This window comes from Prionailurus bengalensis, chromosome D3, assembly GCF_016509475.1.
Source record: "Prionailurus bengalensis isolate Pbe53 chromosome D3, Fcat_Pben_1.1_paternal_pri, whole genome shotgun sequence".
Classification (NCBI taxonomy): domain Eukaryota; kingdom Metazoa; phylum Chordata; class Mammalia; order Carnivora; family Felidae; genus Prionailurus; species Prionailurus bengalensis.
In genome coordinates this window covers 43695162-43712162 of record NC_057356.1, presented here as the reverse complement: position 1 = coordinate 43712162, position 17001 = coordinate 43695162, and the positions used below count along the sequence as shown (strand labels likewise).

Below are 17001 nucleotides of genomic sequence, written 5' to 3'. Positions count from 1 at the left end.
TTTACACGTTTCATAGAATTCTCCAGTGAAGCTTGGAGCTTTCTTTGTGGGAAGACTTTTAGTTAAGATTTAGTGTATTTAATAAATATGGGACTGTTCAGATGGTAAATTCTTTTACATGACTTTTGGCAATTAGTAATTTTCACGGAATTGGTCCATTTAATTTACAGTTTAAATTGTTGACTTGATTGGCATAATATACTCTTAATATCCTTTAATTCTAGGGTTTGTAGTGCTATTTTCTCTCTCTCTCTCTCTCTTTTTTTTCTCTTGTATTGGCAAATTATGGTTTCTCTCACTTTTTTCATTATCTACCCAGAGGTTTGTGTCAATTTCATTGATACCCCCGCCCCCACAGAAGAATCAAATTTGCTTGTTCACTTATTATTTTAATGTTTTCACTTCTTTGCTTCATTTCCTTCTTTTACTTTTTTAAAAAATTTATTTGTTTTGAGAAAGAGACAGCATGCGCAGGGGAGGGATAGAGGGAGGGAGGGAAAGAGAGAGAGAGAGAAAACCCCAAGTTGACTCCGTGCTGTCAGCACAGAGCCCAAAGTGGGGCTCCGTCTCACAAACTGTGAGATCATGATCTGAGACAAAATCAAGAGTTGGACGCTTAACTGACTGAACCACCCAGGGGCCCCTACTTTGGTTTTAATGTATGCTTTTTCTAGCTTAATTTATTATTAATTTATTTTAAGCCTTTTGCTTGTTTAACATTTACCTCTTTTGCCCAATTTTTTTATTGTGTGTTTGCCTTACTGATTTTTTTTTTTAGGTGCTTTTTTTTTTTTTTTTTTCAACATTTATTTATTTTTGGGACAGAGAGAGACAGAGCATGAATGGGGAGGGGCAGAGAGAGAGGGAGACACAGAATCGGAAACAGGCTCCAGGCTCTGAGCCATCAGCCCAGAGCCTGACGCGGGGCTCGAACTCACGGACCGCGAGATCGTGACCTGGCTGAAGTCGGACGCTTAACCGACTGCGCCACCCAGGCGCCCCAAGGTGCTTTTTTATAGTGAAATTTTTTTTCTAGTTTTTCCTTTTAAATTTTGACTGGTAATTTAAACTTGGAAGTTTTCAAGATTTTTGCAGTCAGTGACATTAGTTCTTTCATCTTTTATGTCAATTTTAGAAAATCTTCCAGGAAAGCAAGATATATTTTGGATTCACTTACATGTTTGTGTAATTATTTCATTTTTTACATCTTTAATTTGTAATTCATTTCGGGTATGGCATACCATGAGGTGAGAACTGATTATTTTTTTTCTAAATTATTGTTTAGTTTTCCTCAACATTCTTCATTGCATAATCTATTTTCTTTAGTCTTTATTCTTTAGAAATTTATTAGCTATTATTATGTGTATTAACTTGCTACATGAATGAATCCTTTTGTAAAGTTTCAGAAAGAAATAATGTGGAATCACATCTTTACAGTACTGTTTCCAGTTTAGAAATTGGATAGTGCTGTGAAAATGTTGGGGTTCAGGAGTGATAGGTCATGAATGAATTCTTTACATGCCTTTGATACAGAAGGGGTGGGTTTTTTTTTTTTTTTTTTCCAACGTTTATTTACTTTTGGGACAGAGAGAGACAGAGCATGAACGGGGGAGGGGCAGAGAGAGAGGGAGACACAGAATTGGAAACAGGCTCCAGGCTCTGAGCCATCAGGCCAGAGCCTGACGCGGGGCTCGAACTCACGGACCGCGAGATCGTGACCTGGCTGAAGTCGGACGCTTAACCGACTGCGCCACCCAGGCGCCCCGGGAAGGGGTGGTTTTATTAAAGCACAGGGCAGGATCTGTGGGCAGAGCTGCACTGAGATGGTGAGGAGTGACAGATATATACTTTCAAGTTGCGAGGGGTTTAGGGATAGTATAAGTCTCTAAGGAATTTGGAAGCAAGGCTTCTAGGACCTTAAGGGGCTGTTAGGATAAGGTTTTTCACTACTGTCTAGTAAAACTTGGTCATGAGACTCTTTAGATGTATATCAGTGGGCTACACGCTTGGAAGATGATTGCTAACATATAGCTTGGGAGGGGGGTAGAGAGAAAGGAAGATTTCAAAGGAATTTCTTTATAGGATCCTGGAGGTCAGGCTAATGTCAAGCTAAGGTTGCCTTTTGCCTATAGCAATGTATAAACACTGAGGCAGCTAATAAGCTCCTTGAGGAAGGTTCCTCTTACTGTCTCGGGTACTTGTCAGTGGGCTATAAATTGTAAGGAATTTTCATTTTTTTCTATATTTCTTTTTAACTTTGTTCTCTACATCAATCATTACCTTCAGTTTATTATTTAGGTATGGTTTTTGTTTTTGTTTTTGTTTGTTTTTTGTATCTCTAAAGCTTTATAGGTTTTTTTTTTTTAAATTAAAAGTAATACATATATCTTGTTAGGTTTACTTTTTTAAATATTTTTTTCTTTTCTATTATATTTCTAAAATTATTGCAAGTATATTCTTTAAGTATTTGGTTTTCTTAGGATAGTTGTCTTTGGAAAAAGATTCTTTTTTTTCAACGTTTATTTATTTTTGGGACAGAGAGAGACAGAGCATGAACGGGGGAGGGGCAGAGAGAGAGGGAGACACAGAATCGGAAACAGGCTCCAGGCTCTGAGCCATCAGCCCAGAGCCCGACGCGGGGCTCGAACTCACGGACCATGAGATCGTGACCTGAGCTGAAGTCGGACGCTTAACCGACTGCGCCACCCAGGCGCCCCGGAAAAAGATTCTTTAGTGATGGTTTAGTATTGCTTGGCCATTATCTTACAGAAAGCTTAAGTTAAAAATAACAGGTGATGGAGTGAAGGTTATTGGAGTTCAACATAGGTACTATGAAGACTGAGTTTGTTAACTTTATTAATTTTCTTTCTTTGTATTTATTTAAGTTTATTTTTTATTTTTTTAAACTTACATCCAAATTAGTTAGCATATAGTGCAACAATGATTTCAGGAGTAGATTCCTTAGTGTCCATTCCCCACTTAGCCCATCCCCCCTCCCCAAATCCCTTCAGTAACCCTGTTTGTTCTCCATATTTATGAGTCTCTTATGTTTTGTTCCCCTCCCTGTTTTTATATTATTTTTGTTTCCCTTCTCTTATGTTCACCTGTTTTGTCTCTTAAGGTCCTCATCTGAGTGAAGTCATATGATTTTTGTCTTTCTCTGACTAATTGCACTTAGCATAATACCCTCTAGTTCCATCCACGTAGTTGCAAATGGCAAGATTTCATTCTTTCTGATTGCTGAGTAATACTCCATTTTGTGTGTGTGTGTGTGTGTGTGTGTGTGTGTGTGTGTGTGTGTGTGTACATACATACACATACACACACACACACCACATCTTCTTTATCCATTCATCCATTGATGGACATTTGGGCTCTTTCCATACTTTGGCTATTGTTGATAGTGCTTCTATAAACATGGGGGTGCATGTGTCCCTTCGATACAGCACACCTGTATCCCTTGGATAAATGCCTAGTAATGCAATTGCTGGGTCTTAGGGTAGTTCTGTTTTTAGTTTTTTGAGGAACCTCCATACTGTTTTCCAGAGTGGCTGCACAAGCTTGCATTCCCAACTTTATTAATTTTCTTAAAGGCTTTATTTTTAACTTGTATACCCAACATGGGGCTCAAACTCACAGTCCCGAGATCAAGAGTTGCATGCTCCACTGACTGAGCCAGCTAGGTGCCCCAGCCTTATTAATTTTCTAATTTTAATCCTCATGTAGAAATATTCATCTTCTTTTTTTCTAACTTCTACTTCTGGCTTTTTTTTTTTTTTAATTTTTTTTTTTTACATTTATTTATTTTTTGAGAGACCTAGAGAGACAGCACAAGTTGGGGAGGGGCAGAGAGAGAAGGAGACACAGAATCTGAAGGAGGCTCCAAACTCTGAGCTGTCAGCACAGAGCCCAACGCGGGGCTTGAACTCACAAACCGTGAGATCATGACCTGAGCTGAAGTCGGATGCCCAACCGACTGAGCCACTCAGGTGCCTTCCTTTTTTTTTTTTTTTTTTCCTTAAAATCTCCCTACTCTTCTTATGCACTCATGTCTTCTGTAGTAAGACATTGTTCACATTTCAGGATTACGAGATTTGAGGGGATATTGTTCTTATTGTATGGAATGTTACATATTATTGAATATAAATGTTCCCTTAGGCTGACAATGTAGAATTATAAAATTGGATATTTTGAACTAACTTATGTGTTTGATGATTTTTAATAATGGAGGGTTTGATGCTCTCAAAATAATTCTATTCAAATGTAAATAATTGTTACAGTTAGAAATAGACATTTACAGAAAGAATCTTAACTGTGCTTAGTTTATGGGGAGAAATGATTCCACTAAATGAGCATTTCAAGAATTCCCTCCACTCCAGTATTGTAAACATTCTCACCTGTCTTAATGTTTATTTTTGAGAGAGAGAGAGAGAGAGAGACATTGTGAGTGGGGGAGGGCCAGAGAGAGAGGGAGACACAGCCTCTGAAGCAGGCTCCAGGCTCTGAGCTTTCAGCACAGAGCTGAATACAGGGTTTGAACTTATGGACAGTGAGATCATGACCTGAGCCGAAGTTGGGCGTTTAACCAACTGAGCCACCCAGGTGCCCCCATTCTCACCTGTCTTTATGACAGTGTTTATTTTTCCCCTAGCTTCATTGAGGCATAATTGATTGATATGGATTAAAATTCACCTGTAAAATTTTAGTGTACAGTTTGAATTTGGTTAATTTTATAGAGCCCTGTAACCACCACCACAATTAAGATACAGATGTTCCACCATTCTGGTTTCTTCACTCCCCTTTGCAGATAAGCAGGTGACCTCTGGTCTGAAGCAGCCAGCTCAGAATTTTTTTTTTTTTTAATAACTCAGTAATTTTTAGTATATTGATGAGAGTTGTATAACTTTCACTACAGTCTAATTTTAGAACATTCCATCACCCTTGGAAAAAATGGTTGTGTGTTAAAAGTCACTCCCTCTTTCTACCTTTTAGCCCTAGCAACCACTAGTCTACTTGGTGTCTCTGTAGATTTACCTTTTCTGGCAAATACAAGCATGCAGTATGTGGGTTTTTTTTTTTTTGTACCTGTTTTCTTTTATTGGATATACACATCATTTGAGCATCTTTATGAAATTAAATTTTTTTGTTTTAAAAATAGGGAATGACTCTACTAATGATGGGGTCAGCAGATGCTCTTCCTGAGGAGCCCTCAGCTAAGACTGTCTTTGTAGAAGACATGACTGAAGAACAGTTAGCATCTGCGGTAAGACATACCACGTTTTATATATTTGATGGCTACAGTTACTAGGATGCCTTTCAGAAAGTAGCATCTAAATGTTTTAAAGATTTAATTGTTAATATTAAGATGTATGTTTTTAGTAGTAAAAGGTTTTATTTTTGAAACTGGCTTGAGGAGTCCTTGTATAATTGGATAATTCAATGCAAAGTCAATAGTATCTTTAATAAGTGTTATGCTAACTGCTATTATTTTATGGGAAAACAGGCTTAAAGACGATAAGTAGTTTAAATGCTGGATTGTTTAAATTCTTAGAATTTTCCTTGTTGAAAATACATACAGTGTATCCTAAATTGCAATATTGTTTTAAAAAAACTGGTTAACACAAATTTGTCAAATGTTATTTTTTTATCATTGAGCATTTTTATAGTGTTATTTTTTTCTTTTTTTGAAGTGTTTCTATGTGTACTTTGTTACCCCATTCTAATGATAAGCCTGCAAAGGTGGGCAAGACGGATAGGATTGTTCTCTTATTATTTTCAAGAAGGGAGTTAAAAACACAATATTTATTAGTCAGCATGTTGCAAGTACACATTTCTATTGTGGGATATAAGACATTGTTACTTCCGGGTGAAGGTGGAATATAAATTGGTATGAGTTGGTAAATTGTACTTCAAAGTGTAAATTTTAGGGATTTTATACATGCTATGTCATTTTATAAAAATGAATTAATCCTTTTCTTTATCAGATGGAATTGCCATGTGGATTGACAAACCTTGGTAACACTTGTTACATGAATGCCACAGTTCAGTGTATTCGTTCCGTGCCTGAACTCAAAGATGCCCTTAAAAGGTAAGACAGAAGAGAAATGCTGTAATCCTGTTGGTAGGTAAGGGAGGTTCACATTTGGGTGAGTAGTGTTTAGTGTATCATTGTGTGTATAGTTTTTTTAGCAGCTTTATTTGAGATGCTTATTTATTGTACAATTCATCTGTTTAAAGTATTTGATTAAATGGTCTTTATTATATTCACAAGATTGTACAGCCATTATCACAGTCTAATTTTAGATTATTTTCTTCCTTCCTGAAAGAAACCTATTCCTGAGCAGTCACTCCTTTTACCTTTCCCACCTCCAGCTCTAGGCAACCATTTATCTACTTTCTGTATTATCCATTTGCCTATTCTGGACATTTGATATAAATGGAATCATACAGTAAGTAATTTTTTGTGACTGGTTTCTTTTACTTAGCATAATATATTTTCTGGGTTTATTCATGTTGTAGTATATGTCACTACTTCATTCCTTTTTATGGCTGAATATTCAGCTCTATGGACATACCATATTATGTTAATCTGTTCATCTGTTGATAAACATTTGATTAGTTTCCATTTTGAGGCTGTTATAATAATGTTACCTACCATGAACATTCAGGGAGAAATTGTTGTGCAGACCAGTTTTCATTTCTTTTGATTATGAGTGGATTACTTGGTCATGTAGTAACTCTTTGTTAAACAGCGTTTTGTGGAACTGCCAAACTGCTTGGCACCATTTTCTCTTCTGACCAGCAATGTAAGAGAGTTCCAATTTCTCCACCTCCATGCCAGTCTTTTTATTCCAATGTCTTTGATTATAGTCATCCTAAATGTAAAATGGTATCTCATTGTAGTTGTTGTTTGTAATTACCTAATGACTAGTGATGATCATCTTTTCATGTATTTATTGGCTTGTATATCTTCTTTGGAGAAATGTCTGTTCAAATTCTTTGCCTGTGTTTTATTTTTTTTAACTTTAATCTTTTTTTTAAATGTTTATTTTTGAGAGAGAGCGAGAGTGCATGTGTGCGTGTGGGTAGGGGAGGGGCAGAGAGAGAGGAAGACAGAAGATCTGAAGCTGGCTCTGTGCTGACAGCAGTGAGCCCCACATGAGGCTCACAAATAGCGAGATCATGACCTGAGCTGAGTTGGACACTCAACCCAGGTGCCCCCTTTGCCTGTGTTTTAAATGGTTTGTCTTTTGATTGTTCAGTTACAAGTGTTTAAGTTACATGTTCTGGATGTAAGTCCTTTTTCAGATAATTTGCAGATATTTTCTTTCATTTTGTGAGTTGTCTTCACTTTCTTGATGTTACTGTTTTGTAACACAAGAGGTTTTAATTTTGATGTAGTTTAATTTTGTGTGTGTGTGTGTGTGTGTGTGTGTGTGTATCTTACATATGAAACAGTTGCCTCATCCTAGGTCACAAATATTTAATCCTATATTTTAAGAGCTTCATAATTTTAACTCTTAAATTTAGGTCTCTAATCTATTTTTAGTAAATTTTTACGTATGGTGGGAAGTTGATATCTCATTCTTGTGCAAATGGATATCCTGTTTTTTTGAGTTCCATTTGCTGAAGACTCTTTCCTTGATGAATTGCCCTAGCACCTTTATTGAAAATCAGTTGACCATGATGTATGTAATAAGATTTATTTCAGAACTCTCAGTTCTAGTCTAGAAATAAATACCTTTATTTGTATTGATTTGTCCTTATGCTGGTGAATAATTTTTATACCACTGTACAAAAGAAAAAAGAGTAAACAGTTACCTGTGTTTTGACAGCCTGTGAAATAGTCTGTAAATGAAGATCCTTTCTCCTCAGTGAATATAAATGTATAACTTAAAAAATGTCACTTAATTCTCACTAAATTTATTACAACTGTCTTGGTATATACATTGCCGCTTGTTAATGTAGGATAGAATTCTAAATTGCAATTTGAATTCTTAGCCAGCTTTATGAATGTTGATTTTTTTTTTTTTCTTCTTCTTCTTCTTCTTTTTTCCTTAGTGGCTTGTGAAATGCTTTGATAGAACTGGGCAATAGAGAGGAGAGAGGATTATACAGAAACCTGAGAGTAACAGAAGGTTTTCTAAATTTCTCTGAAGTGAATACTTGTCAGGTATTTATGAAGTTGTCTAGCTTATAGCTGGTGTAGTCATTAGTGAACAAGACATAGTACCTATCTTCCAGGCACTTAGAGTCTTGATTGAGAAAGGCTGCCATGTTTGGTACTGTTTCAGAACTGCTTTGATGGGAAATGTTAAAGTCAGAGTGCTTTTTCCCCAGAGGTTTGTAGTTACTTTTCCACTATTTTTGTGTGCCCACAGATATGAGAGATCTAATATCAGTCTCATTTCTTATTCTTTTCTGTTAATAATTTTTAAGGTTTTCTTTTTCTTTTTGTTTTTCAGAGTTTTCTAATTGGGTAGGTGTTGGTTTTATTTACCTTATTTAGTGCTGAGTGAGCACTTTTAGTGTAAGGACTCTTGTCCTAAACTTTGGACATTCTTGGCTGTTATTTCTTCAGATAGTTTCTCCTTTGTTTTATCTGGCTTCCCTTATATTCAGAATAATAGTTTCTGGATCTGTTTTTCATGTCTCTTTTTTTGTCTGCACTTCTGATTTTTTATTTTATGTGCTGTCTTCTGGGAGAGTGCCTCAGTTCTATTTTACATTTCACTGATTTATGCATTAGCTTTGTTTCACAGTTGCTTATCACAACTTTCTTTTCTTTAATCTCATGTTCTTAATTTTGGATACGAATTCTGCTTTTCTTTCTTCGAGGCTCTGAAGTATTCTTATTTCAAGGTCTTTTTCCCCGCCTTGTTTGGACCTTTTTAATTTAAACTCTGTTTTCCTTAGATGTAAGGATTGATCTCTCGTTTGTGTTGAGATTGTGTAGTTATCTTATGCACCCATGTTCTCTTGCTTATGTTTCATTTGCAAATGAGCTGAATGAGCAGCTTATTGGGCAGCTCTCTGCCCTAAAAACTGGCTACTGGGAGCAGACTTGTCTTACTTCCAAGACTTCTTTGTATTTTGTTCATCTCGGATATCTTCCAGGCTCTATTCCAAGGAGAAGTCCTTCATGTTTTGGGGTTATTTCTCTGAGTTTTATATAAGCAGGGGAGATTTCATTCTGTTGATTTCAGTTTTCTTGACCAGATGAAATACTTATTGAATACTAAGTTTTTACAGGTCAGAAGCCTTTGTACTTAACTAACTTACTACAAGAGGACATGGATGGGGTTGTATGTCTTTTGAAAAATGGCACTCAGTGATAAAATAGGAATGAAAGAAGAGAGAGAAACTTCCATGGGAGGTGTTTTAAAACTGGCAGTCTGAAGCTCATCCTTAAATTCTTAAGAATTTTTATTTGGCAGATTCTGGGGAGTGAGAAGTATATATTGCTAAAGGCTAGAAGGGAAATAGACTGGGTTAGTTGAAGAGGCAATGAGGGCCAAGAACCAGAGCTACAGGTAGAACCTAGTTTGCTTGATGCTGCTCATTAGTGGAACCTCATGATAAGTAGGAATTCTAAATTTAGAACTTAAAGTGAAAAGTATAATATAAAAAATTACCCTTAAATTCTATGAGTTACTTACAAAAGACTGTATCTCATGGCCATATTTTTATCTTACTGGAGATTGGCAAGACATGTCTTGGTAAGTACCACATAGTTTTTTTTTCATTAGCAGTTACTAGGTTGTTATTTTACTTATATTTTACTTACATTTTCAAAGTTGTATAGGAATGGTCTATTCTTTTTTTTAAATTTTTGAAATCTTTATTTTTGAGAAAGAGACAGAGTGTGAGCAGGGGAGGAGCAGAGAGAGAGGGAGACAGAGAATCTGAAGCAGGCTCCAGGTCCCGAGCCGTCAGCACAGAGCCCAACGTGGGGCTCGAACTCCTGAATCATGAGATCATAACCTGAGCCGAAGTCGGATGCTCAACGGACTGAGCCACCCAGGGGCCCCAGGAATGATCTATTCTTAATAGAACTTAACTATAAAATTGGCTGGACCAAACCTTTTTTTTTGGGGGGGGGGGCATTTTAAATGTACATTTTCTGTGTCTTTTGGGTAAGTTTTGGTAATTTATGTTTTCCTATGAATTTGTCCTTATGTCTTTCAGATATTTTAGCATAAGAATTATCTATTTTTGGACCTGTATTTCCCCTCATTTTCATTTTTATTTGTTATGTATTTTTCCCCTTGATTATCTTGCTAGAGGTTTGTAGATTTTATTTTTCAAAGAATCAGCTGTTAGATTTATTCAGTCACTTTTTTTGATTGATTCATCCTACTTTTCTTTGTATTAACTTATTTCTATTTTCCTTTGGCTTGTTTTATTTTCTGATTTCTTAAGTTGTACGCTTAGATCATTTATTCTTGTGTAGTAATGACAGTATGGTATTTGTATTTAGTTCTGAGTTTTGGTTGCTGTTCTCCATTAGATGAGGCTGTTCACATGTTTTTGAAAAAACTATAAAATCTTCCTTTTGACTCTGAATTCATTTATAACTATTAAATTTTAACATACAGAAAAGTATATGAATGAATTATCTCCATGAACACATCTGTGTAACCAACACAGACAAACAGAATCCCATCAGCCTCTAAATATTCCCTCGTGACTCTCCCTTCCTGATGGCTGCCTCTACTTTGTGTTCAGAATAGTTAATGATAATGTGACTTCTAACCTCATGGATTAACTTTGCCTATTTGGAACTCTTTATAAGCAGAAACATGGATTGTGTTCATTTGGGTCTGGCTCATTAGTTTTGGCTTAACCTTGTGTGTGTAGTTGTAGTTTATGATGTTCATGCTGTGTACTATGCCACTGTATGGATCTACTACACAATATCTATTTTTCTGTTGATGAATGTTTGGGGTTAGCTGATGTATGATTGATTCTTGTATATCACAGATGATAGAAAAGTCAAAACGTCCTTTTTTTTTTTTTTGTAGGTGATAAAGTATAAAGTATAATAGACTAAAGCTTACTAATTACATTTGGATTTTCTATATCATGTAGTGTTTTTTTTAATTTTTTTTAACGTTTATTTATTATTGAAAGACAGAGAAAGACAGAGCGTGAGCAGGGGAGGGGCAGAGAGAGAGGGAGACACAGAATCTGAAGCAGGCTTCAGGCTCTAAACTGTCAGCACAGAGCCTGAGGCAGGGCTGGAACCCACAAACCGCGAGATCATGACCTGAGCCAAAGTCGGACACTTAACTGGCTGAGCCACCCAGGCACCCCTCATTTGTTGTTTTTTTTTAATTTATTGACTTGGTAAAGACTTTCTTAGAAAAAGTACTCTTTTATTTTTTATCTTCTGTAAAACCTCTTAGTGTTTTCTGTTACATCTGTCTGTACTCTTGTCAGTTTTTCCTTTTATTTTCTAACAGTTTTTCTTTGTAAAGTTCAACTGTTAATGTTATTTGGCTTATTGGATAGTTTTACCTTAATTAGGAATTAAACGTTTTCTTGGTAGGGGCACCTGGGTGGCTCAGTCCTTTAAGTGTCTGACTTCAGCTTAGGTCATGATCTCATGGTTCATGAGTTCTAGCCCCACATCGGGCTCTGTGCTGACAGCTCAGAGGCTGGAGCCTGCCTCAGATTTTGTGTCTCCCTCTCTCTGTCCCTCCTCTGGTCATGCTCATGCTTTGTCTCTCTCTCAAAAATAAATAAACATCAAAAAAATTTTTTTTATTTTTATTTTTTGGTATAATGAGAGGTTTGTGTGGGGAGATAGTATTAAATTATGCTTTTCCTATTCTTAGTGACTTAAAAGATAATTCATTAGTATAGCCTTTGCCATGAATCTAGGGATAGTTAGCAATGTTGTCCTGTAACTAGAAGTAAAATTCACTAACAACATGTTGTTATAAACTTGACTGATGTTTTGGGATACACTTGCTTTATTAGTACATTATTTTAACTTCAGAAGTGCCTTTTAAGAAGTTACAAACTAAGAGGGAAGCTATTATGATTTTCACTTTTTAAAACGAATACATATAATTTAGACATTGTTATGAATTGTGTACTGAAAAACTTAAAAACTTGAGTCATAGCAATTTCCAAAATATCTAAATTAACAACTTTTCAGTTGGATATAATTTGACATTTTCTGTGACCTCTTTGATCGTTTACATAAGCACAGAAATTTTTTTACTTTATTTTTTTATTTTAGAGAAAGTACGCACACGAGCATGGGAGGGGGCAGAGGGGGTGGAGATAGAGAGAGAAAGAAAGAAAAAGAAAGAAAGAAAGGGAAAATCTTAATCAGTCTCCATGTTCAGCATGGAGCCTGACACAGGACTCGATCCCATAACCCTGGGATCAGCCAAAATCAAGTCAGATGGGTCAACTGAATGAGAGACCCAGGTGCCCCAAAGTTTTTTTTTTTATTTTTAAATAGAAATGTAATTTACATTGAGTAAATATCTTGTGTTTGGTGTGATCAGTTTTGATAAATGCAAATATCTGTAACCCATTTTACAAATTAAGAACATTTCCCTCATCCCAGGAAGTTTTTATATTTCTACCTTTTCCTAGTCCTCATTCCCACCCACTACCCAACTCTGCAAGCAGCTACTGATCTCATATTAGTTTTGTGCATTCAGGAACTTAAATGTACAGAATGTATTTTTGGTTTGGCTTAGTTTAGTTAGCATAGTTTTTGAAATTCATCCATGTTACTGATGGTATTGATAGTTCTTATGGCTCTACATTCTTGCCAATCTTGGTTGATATCATTCTTTTTCATTTTAGTCCCTTCGGTGGGTGTGTGGTACATGAACATAGTTTTAATCATAGTGAATAGGCAGTCATTCTCTTGCCCCTCGGTGTTTGATATATGAATGATCATTTCTGATTCTGTGTCATAAGATGTATGAATAAATACTAGTTTATTTCCTTTGAATGGCCAGTCCTTTGTGCTGTTATAAATTAACTGAGAATTATAAATTGAAAGTGAATTTAGAAATTATTTAATAGAAACACCTCATTTTATACGTAAGCAGACTTGAAAATTAAAGGGACTTATTTATTGTTACATAGAAAGTTAATGCTGAATGTAGGTATACTGACTTTGATTTAATGTTTTTGATGTAATGCTTTTTTTTCTTTGTTATTTCTGAAATTGTGTTTTATTTTCTTTGTAATGGATATTACACGTGTACTTTTTTGTTTTGCAGTGTTTTCAGGAAATGTTTTTTTTTTTAAATTTTTTAAGTTTATTTATTTTGAGATAGAGGAGAGAATTCCAAGCAGGCTCTGCACTGTCAACGTTGAGCTCAACGTGGGGCTCAAAACTCACAAAATGTGAGATCATGAGCTGAGCCAAAACTAAGAGTTGGTTGCTTAACGGACTGAGCCACTAGGTGCCCCGGGAAATGTTTTTTTTTAAAGTAATTGTTGGCAGGGAGGGGCGCCTGGGTGGCTCCGTTGGTTAAGCATTGGACTTCTGCTCAGTTCATGATCTCATGGTTTGTGAGTTCAAACCCCGCATTGGGCTCTGTGCTGGCAGCTGAGAACCTGGAGCCTGCTTTGGATTCTGGGTCTCCCTCTCTGTCTGCCCCTCCCCTGCTCATGCTTTGTCTCTCTCTGTCTCAGAAATAAACATTAAAATAAATAAAAAAATAAATAAAGTGTTAAGAGAAAGAACTTAAAAGTAGTCTTCATTCATCTAATTCTTTTTTTCTTTAAAACAAACATTAAAAAAAGGTTTTTTTTATTTTTTTAATTTTTTTTTATTTTTGAGAGAGAGATAAGAGCATGAGCTGAGGGGAGGGGCAGAGAAAGGAGACAGAATCTGAAGCAGGCTCCAGGCTCTGAGAGGTCACCACAGAGCCTGACGTGGGTCTTGAACCCACAAACTATGAGAGCATGACTGGAGCTGAAGTCAGATGCTTAACTCAATGAGCCACACGGGCACCCCTTTTTTTCCCTTTTTGAAATGTTTATTTTGGGAGCAGTGCATAGGGGAGGGGCAGGGAGGGGGGAGAGAGAGAATCCCAAGCAGGCTCTATGCTGTCAGCGCAGAGCCTGGTGGAGGGCTCGATATCATGAACCGTGAGATCATGACCTGAGCCAAAACCAAGAGTCAGAGGCTCAACTGACTGAGCCACCCAGGCACCCCTAAATTCCCTTTTTTCTTAGTGTTCCTTTTTGTACATATAATTGTTAATGTAACAAGACCAAAAGAGGAGGAAATATAAAGGTGGGAACAACTCTGATAAACTTGCAGTTGAAGGTGTCATAAGCTCTTTTAACTAGTTTCTTCTCATTTGAGTTTCAGAATGAATGGAATCCTATTTAATTCTGCCTAATGTTCCTAGGTATGCAGGTGCCTTGAGAGCTTCAGGGGAAATGGCTTCAGCACAGTACATTACTGCAGGTCAGTATCTTAAAACTCCTTTTTTGAGAGGGCAGTGTAGTATTCAATAAGTTATTTTTCACTCAGTTTGTTTAGTAGCTTTCAATTTAAAAAATTGTTTTGTAAAACCTTGTCTCATTAAAATCGGAGTACTTATACTTACATTTTATTTTATTATCCAAATTATAAACCTTTGATGTCTATCTTTTCTCACTAAGAGTCTTTCGGTTTTTTGGATTAAATTTAATTTTGGCTTTAGGTTCTATTAGTAAGACCTATCTCTGAGGATAGCAAGAGGTAGGTTTTATTATAGTTGATGCAGTCATTACAAGAGAGTCTAGTGTTAGTGTAAGGAAATGGTATATGAAATATGAGGAGAAACAAATTCTTAAAGCATGGGAATAACATTTCTTCATTACATGAGACCATGACAGTTTTACAAGTGAATACTTTCTTAAGTCATTGGGTTAGATTGATAAGGTATTCTTACGGCTGTGCCTTTTTGTTTGTAACAGCTTTAACTAGATACAATTCCCATTCCATACAATTTATGCACTTAAAGTGCACAATTCGTTGTCTTTTAGTATACTCAGGGTTGTGCAGCCATCACCACAGGTCCATTTTAGAACATTTCATCGCTTTGAAAAAGAAACTCTGTAACCTTTCGCAGTCACCCTGTTTTCTGGTCTCCACCCCCAGCCCTGTACAGCCACTCACCTACTGTCAGTCTCCATAAATTTGCCTATCATCTGGACTTTTGACAAAAATGGAATTTACAATATGTGGTCTTTTTAGAGTGGCTTCTTTCACTATTTTCAAGGTTCATCCAGGTTGTAGTATGTATGAGTGCTTGATTCCTTATTGCTGAAAAAGATGCTGTTGTAGGCATATATTGTATTTCCTTTGTCCTTTTATCAATGATAGACATTTGGGTGGTTTCCACTTTTGACTATTGTAGTATTGCTATTGTAAGTATTGCTAAAAACTTGTTCAAGGATTTCTGTGGACATGTTTTTATTTCTCTTGGGTATAGATCTGTGAGTGGAATTGCTGGGTCGTATGGTAACTATACTTTAACTTTTTGAGGAATGCCAGACTGTTTTCCAAAGCAGCTGCATCATTTTATATTTCTCCCAGCATGAATAAGGGTTCCCATTTCTCTGTATTGTTGATAATACTTGGTATTGTCTGTTTTTGATTATAGCTAGCCTAGGGGTGTGAAGTGGTATCTCATTGTGGTCAGCTGTTAATTTGTAATACTATAAAAACAGTATGTTTCTTTGTGTCATTTGTAGTTAGAGGTTTTTCCTTTTGACCATTTTTTTCCTGATTTATTGGAAGTTTTTAATGAGAAAAATATGATCATTTATATCTAGTTTACTTGTTTGCTTTTGTATCTAAGAGTAACTTGGAATTTCAGCAACTTCTCCAGTATCCTCTAAGAGGCTTGTAGTATTGAGGAGATGAAAGATACTGTTTTTCATTTTTAAATTTTATTTTGTGCTAATTTTTTTAAATGTTTATTTTTAAAAGAGACCGAGTGTGTGCAGGGGAGGGGCAGAGAGAGAGGGAGACAAAGATTCTGAAGCAGGCTCCAGGCTATAACATGTTAGCGCAGAGCCTGACACAGGGCTCAGACTCAGAGCCACGAGATCATGACCTGAGCCAATATCAGGTGCTTAACCACCTGAGCCACCAGGTGCCCCTGTGCTAATTTTTTTAAATGTTTATTTATTTATTTTGAGAAAGAGAGTGTGTGAGCGGGGGAGGGCCAGAGAGAGAGGAGGGAGTGAGAAGCCCAAGCAGGCTCCTCACTGTCAGCACAGAGCCCGATATGGGGCTCGAACCCATGAAATGTGAGATCATGACCTGAGCTGAAACCAAGAGTCAGGTGCTTAACTGACTGAGCCACCCAGGCACCCCTGTTTTGTGCTAAATTTAAATTTACAGAACAGTTATAAGAATTCACCAATTACTAACTTTTGATACCTGGCTCATCATTCTCTGTAACCATGTTTTTTTGTTGTTGTTGTGTGTGTTTTTTTTTTTTTTTTTTTGAACCTTCAAGAGTAAGGTATGGACATCACAGTTTATTCCTGAATACTTCAGTATGTATTTCCCAAGAATAAGGACATTCATAATCACAAGACAATTACCATTTTTCAAAATCTAGGGGTTTAACATGGATGAAGTACTCTAAAATACAGATTACTTAAATTTCGGCAGTTGATCCAGTATTGCCATTATAAAGTTCTTTGCTTTGGGAGCCAGTTTGGGATCATACATTGTATTCAATTTTCATGTTTTACTAGTCTCTTTTAATGTATAGTGCATTTTTGATCTTTTTCTTTCAAACTAGTGAAATACTTTGAGATGCTCTGTTTATGGTATATATTAAATCTTAAACCATTGTTTATTTTGAGTAATGTGTACTTTATTAAAGTGTGCTATAATTTAGATTTTTTCTTTTGAAAATCATTAGCTTGGTAGTAATTAATTTTTGCTATCTCTTGGAAAAACATTTTTAAACACCACGTTGTTTTATTTGGGAACATTTTATTGCA

The 17001-nt window shown here is 36.1% G+C and overlaps 1 protein-coding gene across 1 annotated transcript in view; it reads left to right on the top strand.

Annotated features, from left to right (window-relative positions):
* The window catches only part of USP14 (ubiquitin specific peptidase 14), a 48592-nt gene that overhangs the window by 16461 nt on the left and 15130 nt on the right, over positions 1 to 17001 (top strand). Inside the window, exons 4-6 of the mRNA XM_043558426.1 lie at positions 5159 to 5263; positions 5985 to 6088; positions 14400 to 14458. Of these exons, the coding sequence (XP_043414361.1) occupies positions 5159 to 5263; positions 5985 to 6088; positions 14400 to 14458 (268 nt within the window). The remainder of the gene's footprint in view (positions 1 to 5158; positions 5264 to 5984; positions 6089 to 14399; positions 14459 to 17001) is intronic.